General features: G+C 31.8%; 4 protein-coding genes across 16 annotated transcripts; 2 read left to right on the top strand and 2 right to left on the bottom strand.

The window, feature by feature from the left end:
* Positions 1-585: 585 nt before the first annotated feature.
* Positions 586-2,083, bottom strand: LOC122575440 (BLOC-1-related complex subunit 6). Of its 2 annotated transcripts, none has more exons than XM_043744359.1 (4): positions 1,860-2,083; positions 1,225-1,752; positions 965-1,125; positions 586-875 (listed from the first exon to the last, which is right to left on the bottom strand). In XM_043744359.1, the coding sequence occupies exons 1-4, from the start codon at positions 1,947-1,949 to the stop codon at positions 824-826; spliced, it is 831 nt and encodes a 276-aa protein (XP_043600294.1). In that variant the 5' UTR covers positions 1,950-2,083; the 3' UTR covers positions 586-823. The 2 variants fall into 2 exon arrangements, with proteins under 2 accessions (XP_043600294.1, XP_043600302.1); XM_043744367.1 differs by having other exon boundaries at positions 1,855-2,015.
* Positions 2,084-2,192: 109 nt separating this feature from the next.
* Positions 2,193-5,037, top strand: LOC122575302 (GPI transamidase component PIG-T). Of its 2 annotated transcripts, XM_043744080.1 has the most exons (9): positions 2,193-2,317; positions 2,543-2,788; positions 2,857-3,034; positions 3,128-3,359; positions 3,430-3,597; positions 3,664-3,961; positions 4,036-4,188; positions 4,328-4,574; positions 4,661-5,037. In XM_043744080.1, the coding sequence occupies exons 2-9, from the start codon at positions 2,611-2,613 to the stop codon at positions 4,914-4,916; spliced, it is 1,710 nt and encodes a 569-aa protein (XP_043600015.1). In that variant the 5' UTR covers positions 2,193-2,317; positions 2,543-2,610; the 3' UTR covers positions 4,917-5,037. The 2 variants fall into 2 exon arrangements, with proteins under 2 accessions (XP_043600015.1, XP_043600022.1); XM_043744087.1 differs by lacking the exon at positions 2,193-2,317 and having other exon boundaries at positions 2,615-2,788; positions 2,882-3,034.
* Positions 5,038-5,058: 21 nt separating this feature from the next.
* On the bottom strand, positions 5,059-9,719 carry LOC122575163. 11 transcript variants are annotated; one of them, XM_043743821.1, is made up of 10 exons: positions 8,896-9,370; positions 8,686-8,784; positions 8,337-8,473; positions 7,606-7,885; positions 7,340-7,480; positions 7,048-7,245; positions 6,785-6,958; positions 6,175-6,703; positions 5,797-6,053; positions 5,059-5,246 (listed from the first exon to the last, which is right to left on the bottom strand). In XM_043743821.1, the coding sequence occupies exons 1-10, from the start codon at positions 8,902-8,904 to the stop codon at positions 5,244-5,246; spliced, it is 1,827 nt and encodes a 608-aa protein (XP_043599756.1). In that variant the 5' UTR covers positions 8,905-9,370; the 3' UTR covers positions 5,059-5,243. The 11 variants fall into 11 exon arrangements, with proteins under 11 accessions (XP_043599756.1, XP_043599684.1, XP_043599703.1 ...); XM_043743812.1 differs by lacking the exon at positions 5,059-5,246 and adding an exon at positions 5,546-5,699; XM_043743749.1 differs by having other exon boundaries at positions 5,059-6,053; positions 8,896-9,371.
* A 396-nt stretch (positions 9,720-10,115) lies between these two features.
* LOC122575237 (nucleolar GTP-binding protein 1-like) lies at positions 10,116-12,746 on the top strand. Its single transcript, XM_043743941.1, has 8 exons — positions 10,116-10,174; positions 10,262-10,536; positions 10,610-10,847; positions 10,935-11,177; positions 11,251-11,502; positions 11,601-11,879; positions 11,960-12,238; positions 12,350-12,746. Exons 1-8 carry the CDS (start codon positions 10,127-10,129, stop codon positions 12,641-12,643), a joined length of 1,908 nt encoding a protein of 635 aa, XP_043599876.1. The 5' UTR covers positions 10,116-10,126; the 3' UTR covers positions 12,644-12,746.
* Positions 12,747-13,010: the final 264 nt, after the last annotated feature.

Raw genomic sequence — 13,010 nt, 5'->3', positions numbered from 1 at the left:
CAATTAATATTTAAAGGTTAAAAAATACATGTTTTAAAGGGTTGATTAACATTGCCAACATTTAATTAAATTATGTACATTAGGATAATAAAATCCGTTGTAATAAATGTTTTTATGATACATGCAAGATTATGAAAAAACATTATTGTTGAAAGTCAGTATTTCTCTTCAAAATAAGGACTATATATCTTTTACTATACTATATACAGGACTATATATCAAGGGAATTTATTTTCTTATTTTTCGACGAGTATATCGAGTGAAAAGATTGTTAGGATACATTCGCATCATTCACTTCCCAGAAGTAATTTTTTCCAAAACCATTTGTCCAAAAAAAAGATATCATACGAATATGATTTTAAGTCTTTTTATGATTCATAAAAATGATTGATAAAATCGTGTCATTTGGAATCCTCGGGATTTGATCAAGGTTAAGTTGGGATGCAAGATAATTTGAAAATCACAAGGGATTTGGCAGGCAGTCAGGACCATGTTGTTGATTCTCATAGTTATTCAAGTATCAATTGTAGATAATGGAAGTTATCAAAGACGCCTCTGGCACTCAAAATCATAATTAAATAAACATATTTGTCTAGCTTTTTATTTGTATCAAATAAATACTCCTGCGTTCCATTTGTGACGATATATTCAACGTAATAATATTTGTGTAAAGGGAACAAATGTTGAATTTCAGCAAATATATGTTTTTTCAAACTAAACAATTTAAAAAGTGAGACAACTTCCAAAATGATCTATAACAGACAAGAGCTTTAATCGCATAAACATATTAGAGTAAAAGCTTAAAATCTTTTCCCTTTATAAATTACAGATTCATTGCACTCTCAAATAGCTCCAACATCCTTTTCATCTCTTTACTAAAAGTTGAGAAAACGGATAAATGTTAGTATGATTACAGAAATGGAATACATAATACAAATGTAAAGACAGATACTCTAATACTCGCATTTGTTCTGCTAGCTTATATACAGGTCCCATTGATTTCGATAATTCTTCACATTTTGCCATTAGCTGATACATCGATTTAATATTGTGATCCACTGCATCGCACGTTTTACAAACAGCATCCCTATATGTTTCTAAACAGCCTACGGTGAGTGCAGATGCCTAAAAGTAACTTTGATGCAAAACCCTTTGAAAACTTAATGAAAGGAAAAATTTTCACAAAGCAAAAAAGAAGAAATATAATTGGAAAAGATAATTTACACTATGCAAAATGGCTGCCAAATTTTCTGTTAATGCATCAACAGAGGTGGCCACTTTTCTCGCTTCCATCTCTAATTCATTTAACACATTATGATCAAGAAGAGGCACCTGAGGCGTTAAGGCTTGCCTATACAAACAGGGAGTGGAACTGCGAGAACCCGGAAAAGATGGAGTTTCTCCCTTTTTTGTTACAGGACTTGACAGTTTAATTTTGTTTTCTAAATCTTCCGCAACAAACAGTACCATATCACCATCTTGCATTACTGTCCCCTCAAGTTGCAAATATCCCATGGCTTTGTGATAACTTGGGGGATCTATATCGTCGTCCTCTATTGGACTAGATCCTCTATTCCTTAAATTTAGCTGGTCTGGTCTACCACCAATTCCGTTCATTTTCTCTAGGCTACCATCTAAAAATTTTGTTCCATCAATATCTGGTGAATCGATCAGCGATCTTAACTCCGAAACGGGTGGAGATGATTGTGAATCGAATGATATTTCCGAATATGATGCTGTCATCTCATGTAGCTGAAATAATTATAGTTAATGTCCCTAGTATTGTCCTTTTCGATCAATCACATTTTGCAAATATAAATAACAGTTTTTTACACAGGATTCATTAACTCTAACCTTACTCTGTCTTCATCGTAGTCGATAGCTGCATTCTTTTCACTACGTATTGTCGTTCCTTGTTTCGGATATGTTTCCCCTTCCTCTGATTCCATGTTTAAAAAACAATATATTTTTCCAGTCCTTTATAATAAAACAAACGTCCCTTTTATTTGACGTACGTCACAAGTGATATAATGGAATAATACTGTCACTATTATCGATCCTTAAAGGACGTTTCCACTAAAACGATAGTTCTTCTGAAACAAATTTCTCCTAAAATTTAAGAAATAAATTTAAATAAAGAAATAATTATACAACTGTTTCAAAAACTTTTCATTAGAATTACGGTATATTATCTTAATCCTCTGTAATAATGAAAACTCGCCTTTAAACGAAAAATTATATTCGTCGATATCATATTGATATAAATACGAATTTTCAGATTAGTTAATTCATAGCTATATGCTCTCTGTTGTCATTTGTGAGTATTGAACAACCAATATTTGACTGAAACCGGTTAACCGATTAGTTGACTGAAAATTAAGAAAGATTTAATAGCATTTGGTATAATGTACCATAATATGTGATCTCATGTTTATATTATTTTCACATTTACTCATAACTGAATTAAATATGATTTATTCAATGTACTAAAAGGCAGATGTTACTTATTTATCTAAATCTTTATTTTTCTCTGTTATAACAGATATAAAATGTTTGAAAATTACTTTATAGTTAAAGCAATATTAAATTGAACTATATCAAAATCATTTGATGATGATGCATTTTAAAATACCATCATTTTTTATCCTTGTCACCCTTATGAAATGCGTGTATCCGCAAAATGATTTCTTTGATGAAGAACTAATGTTAAAACCATTACCAAGCAATCATGTCTATGCATATTTTCAATTTACTACTGTATGGGAAACCACAAAAGACATAACAACATGTAAGTTACAAGACATAAGTTACCAAATATAAAATTCTTTTTTATGCAAGTGGAAGTTAATATTTCAGTTCAACATTCTCATTTATTTCCAAGAGGACTCGGTGAAATTATAAGTCGTCACAATGTAAATGAATTACATCTTACATTAACCAAAGGATTATGGAATTATCAAAAATGGGGATATCCTTATCATGATGCTGGTCCTGGTGCTGAAATATATTCATGGTTCCACAAAGATGTTAATAAGTAGAATATCACTTTGAACTTAATAAACACAATGTATTACTCTAAAAATTGTATGAATGATATTAATAACAAAATTATTTTTTATTGTTATAGTGTTGATGATGAGTGGAAAGGTTTAACAAATGCACTAGCTGGCTTATTTTGCGCTTCCTTGAATTTTGTTAATCCTGCAAACAGTATGTCTCCAGAATTTACATTCCGTCCTACAGGGGTTGTAGATCACAGTATCAATTCTAGTCATTTACGCTATTCATCATTACCAAAAGAAATAGTTTGCACTGAAAATTTAACACCATTTAAAAAATTATTGCCATGTAATTCTAAGGTATATGTGAAAAACAGAGACTTGTATTTATTTTGTGTAACAGATACTGATATATATAATGTTTTAATAGAAAGGCTTGGCAACCTTATTAAACTCTGCTTATATTCACAACACGAACTATCATTCCATTGGAGTACATTTTCGAGTTATATGCTCAAACACAATCTGTACTAAAACATCATTAGAGTTACGTCAGTCTGTTTCATTGATATATGACACAATAACCGATGTATCACAGGTAAAACTTTAACAAAATTTTGTATGTTATAAGAAATTTGTAGTATTCATATGAATTTTCCTTCAGAATTGGTCAGTTCGAAAATTTTTTGGAATGGGTATTAGAGGGGCATGCCCTCTTGCTACATTAAGCAATGTATATATTGACATATCTAATAATAATACTAATCAAGTTTATGAGTTAATACCTCCTCCAAGAGCGAAGATCGTTAGTCTTCGAGGAGGACAATTAAATGAAATAGCCGTTTATGACATTAGATCGCTTTCTTCAAAAGGAATATTTAATATTGAAGTTGTATATAATACTACTCGTACAGCTGGTTTAAATTATCCTTCAATTCTATATGCAAATAGATATGTCATTGGTTTGTAATACTACTTAAATTATAATAGGTACATATGTAGGGAGAAATAGCAAAATAAAAATTCTTTTCTACAGGATATGGACAAGAAAGAGGTAGTTTAGTAACAAAAATTTACAATAATTACTGGCAAACACTCGATATTATTTTATTAGAAAGTATTCCATGGTATTTGCCAGTATATTTACATTCTGTCAAAATAACTTGTGGGGCAAAAAATATTATACCATGTGAGTAGTTGTATTCACATATATCATATATCATTGTATTCATCATGGGCAGTGATATATTCATTGTAATTATTTGTATTTTTTTTTGTTTCTGTGAGCTTTTCTTTGTTGTCTTGATCTGTTGAAATTTTGTATATAGTGACACAGCGTTATCTACCAGGCAAGGAACGAAAAAGTCCTTACTATTTGGAACTTATTTTACGTTTGCCACCGCAATCAGTAACTAAATTTTCTATAGAAATGGATTATTCATTTCTTAAGTGGCAAGAATACCCGCCAGATGCAAATCATGGGTTTTACATGGGTCCTGCTATAATCACTGCATTACTTCCAATTGCAAGAAATTATACTGCGTTACCACTCGATGGAAGTACCATAACATCAAGGTTAAAAATGTCTACATTAGTAATTAATAATACACATGTATAATATTTAACACTCAAGTTTTGCTAAAGCATAATTAAATTTTCAGTTTCAATGCTTCAAGAGAAGGCTATCTGGTTCAGCTAAGAACTGAATCTTTACTAGTTAGTTTACCAACGCCTGATTTTAGTATGCCGTACAATGTAATTTGTTTAGCCTGTACAGCAATTGCCTTAGCATTTGGTCCACTTCATAACATTTCAACTAAAAGATTAGTTTTAAAACGTGTTGAAATGGATTGGAAGGAAAAATTATTATCGTTTTTAATGAAAAAGATCGTTAAATCAAAAAAGAAACAAGAATGAAAAGTGTAATTTATTATTTGGTTTTAAATATATATGCATTTTTAAGTGAGACAAAAATTTTTGTCAAAATATAAATGGAAACGAAATACAAATACAATCATCTTGCAATGAGGTACATTAACGAAGTTGATCATAAAGAAAATTAACAATTCATCTCCATTTTATTTATCTTTTCCTTAACTTCTTCTCTTTCTCTATAGTATATAATATATCAAAATGCGTAGGCTTATTTTTTATTATATAACAAATATTATTTGACATTTCCCTTTAATGAAAATACCGAGTTTGTTACTTTACAGTTGAGAGTTCCTTGTAATGATTAACAGTCTACTGCAAATAATAAAACATTATGATGTAACATTATTTTACGCATTTTAAAATCATACAAAAGTGAAATAATAAATATTGTAATAAATGTAACACGCATACAATGAATACTATATACTAAATAATCATTATTTTATGGTGCTGGTCTAAGGATTGGGGATAAATTTGTAAATGTATTTAACATTGTACTATGGTACTTGTCTGTATAATTTTCAACATCGTTATTTAAAATATTATCCGATAGCCACTCGCATTTTTCATGTTTTAACTGAAATTTAGTTGAAGAAAATTTTTCTAAGAATGATTCTGTTACATCTTTGACATCACGAGATAAACAACTTATTGAATCTTTATTTTCGTTCGAAGATGCAGGAATACATGTATTTTCTTCCTCATCCGAAGAGCATAGATCAATTACTGCAATCGCTTCCGATGGTCTTATACACGATGCGATCTCTTTAATTGAATGAATGGTAGCCGTATTATTTTCGCCAGAAGAACTTTTACATCCAAAATCAATTAATTCTACATTGATAATTTCATTGCCAACTACCTTTTCTACGTTTTCTTTCATCGTGTTTATGTCACTTTCATCACTTGGAGCTTTACGTTTTGAAGGAACGTTTGGTCTTGTTTTTCCTTCATTATGTGTTATCGTTTTCTTGCTTACGATAGAAACATTTTGAATAAGACATTGATATTTTGGTTGATTTTGTTTAAAATCATGTATTTGTTCCTGGGTCAGTCGATTTAGAATAACAAAAACAGGTCGACAAACAACATACAATAACTGTGATTGTATGCTCAACACTAAAAAGGAAAAGAACAGTTCTTATATATATCATAAAAAACATATTATAATAACATTTAAAAAACGTAGAAATAAGGAAAACGAAACTCTATGAAACTCCCCCAAAGATTACGCACTTACTTGGTTTCTTTTTAACAGAGTTTATAAATTTATATTGGTGCACATAATCGCATGCCAGTTTATCTCGATTTGGTTTATATGTAACACTCCATTTATCGTTATCAACGTCCGCTTCCAACCACTTTGGTTTAGACGAGCTGTTTAAGACAGGAGCAATGAGGTGTCTTTCTATCCTTTCTAGCCTTTCTTGTTGCGTTTCTTCTGTCATTGCCTTGGATCTTTTAGCTAATAATATACCAGCAGGAGAAGAAAAAGGAATAGTCGGACATCTTGTAAAATTTACAAACCCTCGAACACGGCGGGAAGTTCGGCTAATGATATTATTGTTATTATTAACTGTAGCATCATTGTGAATTTCAACCGATTTCGATTCTGATTTCGCTTCTGATTTCGATTTCACTGAACACAAGTGAAAATATTCCAAGAACTGGTTTTGCCTTAATTCAGGCTCTACAATCGACAAGTCCGGAGTTGTAGATCGAGAATTACTTCCGTTATGTTCTTGTTCATAACATACACTTTCATGTTCCTATAATATACAAAATTACTATTAACTTCATTTATCTTTTTTATTAGAATTCATATAAACACACGCATTTGATGTGTGTACCTTCATTTTCTCTAGGCCTATAAATTCCGCATCACAATTATCACATAGATAAATATCTCCTGTTGGTGTATGATTCATCATAACGGAATGCTGTTGCTGTTTCGTATAGGAGGAAATTACTCCTTTACAAGATAACAACTTCTTTCGTGAACTTTCACAAGTTCTATCATAATTCTGTAATTGAAATAAAATTTCCTTATTTATTTTTTATAAAGTTTTTAGTATTCTACAAAGCAAAGTAAGATGTGAATAGAAGAACAAACCATATTTTCATTGCGAAATGTCACTAATAGCTTGCCAGTACTTTTGTGATACAAACTTGTTGTGGAGTCCCAATTATTAACATATTGTAGATCTTCTTGCGAGTACCGTGCAAGATATGAGCAAAAACGTAAGAGATATTCACTTCTATGGTATGTATAACATCTGAATACTAATTTTTTTAAATTGGCCATCCAATTCTAAAATATAATGTACATTTTAAAAGTTAAATACCTTACCATTGAGGAAACAATTACTTATATCATTATATTTTTACTGAGATAATTAACTTACATCGTTTACTCTTTTAGGTCTTGTTAAAGGATTTGAAAATTTAACTTCTTTTGGCCACCACCTGGGCTCACTGATCACTTCGTTAGTATCATGACCCAAGGAGCATTTAACCATGAATGTAACAAAACGTTCTAATTGTGTCTAAAATCAAACATTTTTTATAATATTTACACTACTAATAATTTACTACAAAATATAAGTTTCATTATCACACAATTACTTAAAATTCATTCTAAGTGTATAAGTATAAAAAGTAATATTCTTACCACAGTAATTTTTTCCAATGACGTTGGATGTCCATTGGCAAATAAAAGAGGAAGATTAGATACCACAGAAGCTTCCTCCAAAGAGCTGCTTTCTACTTCCATAGGATCTGTATCGACCATCACACATTGGTTCATTTCACTGGACACCAGATTTTGAGGTAAACCTACCCCGTATTCTTGTTCTTGCAACATTGAGTATTTCATGTTTTCAAAGCTATCTACATTATTTTCACTTAAGGTACATTTTCCGTTATAAAGCTGTTTTCCATTTCTGCTTATTCTGCATACAAAAACATTGTCTTGAAGGCTACAGATGTTATCTATTTTGTGAACTAAAATAGCAATGGAAAAAAGTGATGAACATAAAATACTCTTATTTATAATTAAGATTTATTCACAAAGTCAAGAAACAAATTGATGTAATTATATGTACTGTTCAAAATTTTGTTCATACATAAAGTACTGAACAATTTTGTATGCGTACTGCTGACAATTACAAATTGTAAAAACTAGAAAGTAAATAACATGAAGCATTACATGGATCAACTTGTCTCGTTTATATTTCATTAATATCTAGTTATAATCAAATATAGATGAAAGTTAGATTTTAATGAAATATATCATAAGAATGAAAACCAAATAAAATGAATACAATATACATGTTAAGAGATATAAAAAATTAATTAGGTTTTTAAACAAAGAATACAAATTTGCAGCTAGCAATCATATACCTTTTCAGACGATCGAAAGATCTTTCTTCCTCCCTATTTTCAAAGTGATATTCCACACGATTAAAAATCTTCCTGATCACTGATTTGTAAATTACAATTTGTATGCAATCTAATATATAAGTTGCACAATAACCAGGCTATCGAATAATTGTAAGATAAAACTACTATAGTGAAGATACATCTCGCATTAACCTTGTAATATTAGTTAAAATTTGAAAAAAGCTTAAGACGAATACGGATTTAAATGTGTAACCTACGTGTACTTTTGTAAAAGTTAATTTACTATTTAAATCGGCAGATGTGGTGTAAGTGGTAAAAATGACATCTGAATTATAAAACTAGTCTGTACCTCGTTCGATTGAGGTACGAAAGTGGAAAGGCACGCGTCGTAATACGAATTTACAGATGTATGTATACATGTACTGACAGTTCCTTGCGTGGTTCCCTCCTTGAACAGAATATTTTGCCAGGATAAAGCACGGTATAGTTCAAGATGGCGGAACGAATCAGCTTAATTCTCGGTGGCTAATGATCGTTCGTAAATTATTTTACTTCTCACATGACGCATTCCTTCTTGGGTTCTATTTTACTTTCTTGTTATTTCAATTTTTCTTTTTACTAATAATGCCACATCAACATGTACAACGTTTTCTTACTTAACACAAAAATACCGATAATTGATTTAGGAAGATTTTGAAATTATTGAAATTCCCCATTCATCGGTGGTTGTTCTTCCTCTCTATCGTTTCTGATCGCGATCATATAAACAGTCACATTCGCTAGGGAAAACCGTCCGTCTTTTGAGTGAAAAATGTTCAAGATGGGGGACACGAGAAGGTCTCGTTCTGCAAGACAGATAAAATGAGTGGAGTGTCTGTCTCTGTCTGAGCATTCATAGAATTTATATATGTACACGTATATATGTACGCATGTATGTATATACATGTTGCATGTACATAGAACGAGACCTTTTCTTACCCTTCAACTTGACTTTTTTCGACTCAAAAAGCAGACAGTTTCGTCCATGCTTTCGGTATAGAGATGTTCAGACCTGTTCATATGACCGAGGTTTTGGCTACGGTCATTCCAGCTAATTCTAAATATTTGTTAATAATAAACTCGTCAAATATTTTTCCACTATCGTTCAATGAGCTACGCGAACGATTCGTAAATTCAAAATTTATGTTATTTATTTAATCGTACAGTATTTTATATCTAAACAAAATTAACGAAGGAATATAACACCACTTTTCAATTTTTCTCTTTAATAAAAGTTATTAGCTGAATAAATTTTATGTTAAATATTTAAGCTGTACGTATATAAATAAGTATGTTTTTAATATATATGCGAGTCTCATACCTATACATTATGTACACGTAAGTTTGGAAGAGCACAGTAAATTGAAAAATTATATACTAGCTTTTACGCAAGTCCAAAGAAGAACCAAGAAATTCAATATTAATTTTACATTCAGATTCTTAAATTATGTTAGCGAGGGACTAGTGATTTAAGAAATGTTTGGTGTAAATGTAACCTTTCTAGTGTAATTTGATGTAACATGTAACTAGCACCTGAGAGTACCATTAGTCTCTTACGTTTGCCGCCAGAGCGCTGATATCGCAACTAAAGTTGTGTTCATATTGTGAATGATATAAAATTTCGGTTTGTACATGTGATTGCATACGCTTTCTGAATTTTTTACTTATTTTACTCTTAAACTTGGTCATTGAACAGTTTTTACAAACTATTCAAGTGTAAGATTTTAATAGAANGAAAGAACAACTTAATAATGGCGTTGTACAATTTCAAGAAAATCACGGTTGTACCCACCGCAAAGGTTAGCAACTTTGTTTTTAATCTTCTATTTGGTAATTAATTCAATTGTAGTTCAAATTTCGTTTAATGAATATTCCCTTTTGTCTAGGACTTTATTGATATAATATTATCAAAAACTCAACGCAAAACTCCGACCGTTATACACAAAAATTATAAAATTGCACGAATACGTGCATTTTATTTGCGTAAAGTGAAATTTACGCAACAAAACTTTCATGAGAGATTATCTCAAATTATACAGGAATTTCCTAAGCTAGATGATGTTCATCCATTTTATGCCGATTTAATGAACGTCCTTTATGATAAAGACCACTATAAACTAGCTCTTGGTCAAATAAATGTAGCAAGAAATTTAATCGACAAGTAAGTATATTGAAATAGTATTTTTTCAATTATCACTGTTTCTCAATGAAATTCACATATATGGTCAAAATAGTGTAGCCAAGGATTATGCCCGTTTAATGAAATACGGAGATTCTCTTTACCGATGTAAAGAGTTGAAAAAAGCTGCTTTAGGTCGTATGGCAACAATTATGAAGAGGCAAGCAGCAAATTTGGCATATTTGGAGCAAGTTCGTCAGCATTTAGCCCGATTACCTAGTATAGATCCCTATACACGCACTATAATAATATGTGGCTTCCCAAATGTGGGTAAAAGCAGTTTCATTAACAAGGTAATTTAATTTTAATAATTACTAACAAATTATGTATGCACATTATGCCCAAGGAACATTATGAACTGTGCTAATTATTCTATTCAGATAACTCGCGCTGATGTTGAAGTGCAACCATACGCATTTACTACAAAATCGTTATACGTTGGTCATACGGATTACAAATATTTAAGATGGCAAGTGGTTGATACACCTGGAATTCTAGATCATCCACTTGAAGAAAGAAACGTAATAGAAATGCAGGCAATAACAGCACTCGCGCATTTACGAGCAGCTGTTCTTTACTTTTGCGATATCTCCGAACAATGTGGACACAGTTTAGACGAGCAGGTAAAGTATTGGCTCCATAGCTAACCAAAGTGTACATTTTATTCAAGTGAGATTCAACATTCTTATCTTCTAGGTGAAATTATTTGAATCCATTAAACCTTTGTTTGCTAACAAACCTTTGACAGTTGTGGCAAATAAAGTGGATGTTTTGCGTCTGGATGAACTTCCGCCCGAAAAACGAGCTCTTTTAAAGTCGTTGGAGGATAAAGATGTCCCAGTGTTGGAAATGAGTACAATTACTGATTTTGGTGTAATGGACGTGAAAGTACAAGCGTGTGAACGTTTGTTAGCTTTCCGTGTTGATCAGAAGATAAGAACGAAAAAGGTAAGTTAAATATTTTTTAAACACCTTTTGCGTTGCTTTGTAGTAATGTAAAAGGCGTTGAAACACTGGTTCAAGTTCTTGAACGTTTATGACTGCAGGTAGAGGGACTGCTTAATCGTTTACACGTTGCACAACCTGTGCCGAGAGATGATAAAATTCGCGCTCCTTGTATTCCTGAGACCGTTTTAAGAAAGAGGAAGGATGGAATAAAGTTAAGAGGAAAATTAGAGCGAGAAATAGAGAAAGAAATGGGAGACGATTACGTTGTTAATTTGAAGAAGAATTATGACATCGAGGGCGATCAAAAATATGATGTTATTCCAGAGATTTGGGAAGGACACAATATCGCTGATTACATCGATCCAGAAATATTTAATGTTTGTACAATATTTATTCATTTTAAACACGCGTATGACATTTTGCTTGGATAGAACTTTAGTTTTATTCTTTATGGTAGAAATTAAATGACCTGGAGAAAGAGGAGCAGCATCGCGTAGATGCTGGAATATATGATTATGAAGGGGGTGAGTTGTCCAATACGATGCAAGAAATTGCACAAATGGCAAAACAAATTCGAGAAAAGAAGGCCATTATGAAAGACGAAGGCCGGATATTGAAGGCTTCTACAAAGCCTGTAATGCCGCGCACAGCTACGGCGAAATTGCGATACCGATCGGTATCGAAATTGAAACAAGAAATGGGAGATCTTGGTATCGATATTGAAGATACAGAAAATGTGAGTGACGCATCGAAATATAATCAAAATAAATACCAATAATAACGATATGTAACGGAACGAAATGTGTATAAGATTCGCGTATATGATTATTTATTTAAATTCCAACAGGCGCACTTTACCAAGACCAGAGGACGTGCAAGGTCTCTATCGCAACCAGCTAGGAAACGTATGAGACTACAGTCCGAACCTCGATCAAGAAGTAGCTCTAAACCTGCTCGCGATGAAATGGGCGTGAAGAATTCGACAATGAAGAATAAGTTGAATTACATCGCCCATAGAGCCATTAAAAAAAAAATCGCGAAAAAGGGATTGAAAGGAGAAGCAGATCGATTCATCGGCACGAAAATGCCAAAACATTTATTTTCAGGGAAACGAGGTGTTGGAAAAGCAGACAGAAGATAGTAACATTTCGAAATTGTTATTTTCTAAAATCTTTTCAAAATTTTCATTGTATCGATGATTCATTTCCCATGTATTGCGTGAATAAATCGACGTTGCTTCGTAATTACGATAGTATCCGTAAAAGGTTAGTTAAACTCGTTGAAAGATAACGAAACAATGTGAATGAATTGTCTTAGATTGCATAATTTAGTGCCAGTAAAGCGACCTTTGGCTTCGTACGTAGAGTAAAAAACATTGCATTCAACGAAAGTTTATTGCTGTCGTACGGTGATAACCTTTTACATGCTACGGTATTGAAAAGTTTGCCTTATTGGTAGATTCGTATTCCTTCCTGTGTAACCTATATCGAATATGTCATATTGTGCAA

Source organism: Bombus pyrosoma, linkage group LG2 (genome assembly GCF_014825855.1).
Source record: "Bombus pyrosoma isolate SC7728 linkage group LG2, ASM1482585v1, whole genome shotgun sequence".
NCBI classification, from domain to species: Eukaryota; Metazoa; Arthropoda; class Insecta; order Hymenoptera; family Apidae; genus Bombus; species Bombus pyrosoma.
This window is presented reverse-complemented; position numbering and strand designations above follow the sequence as displayed.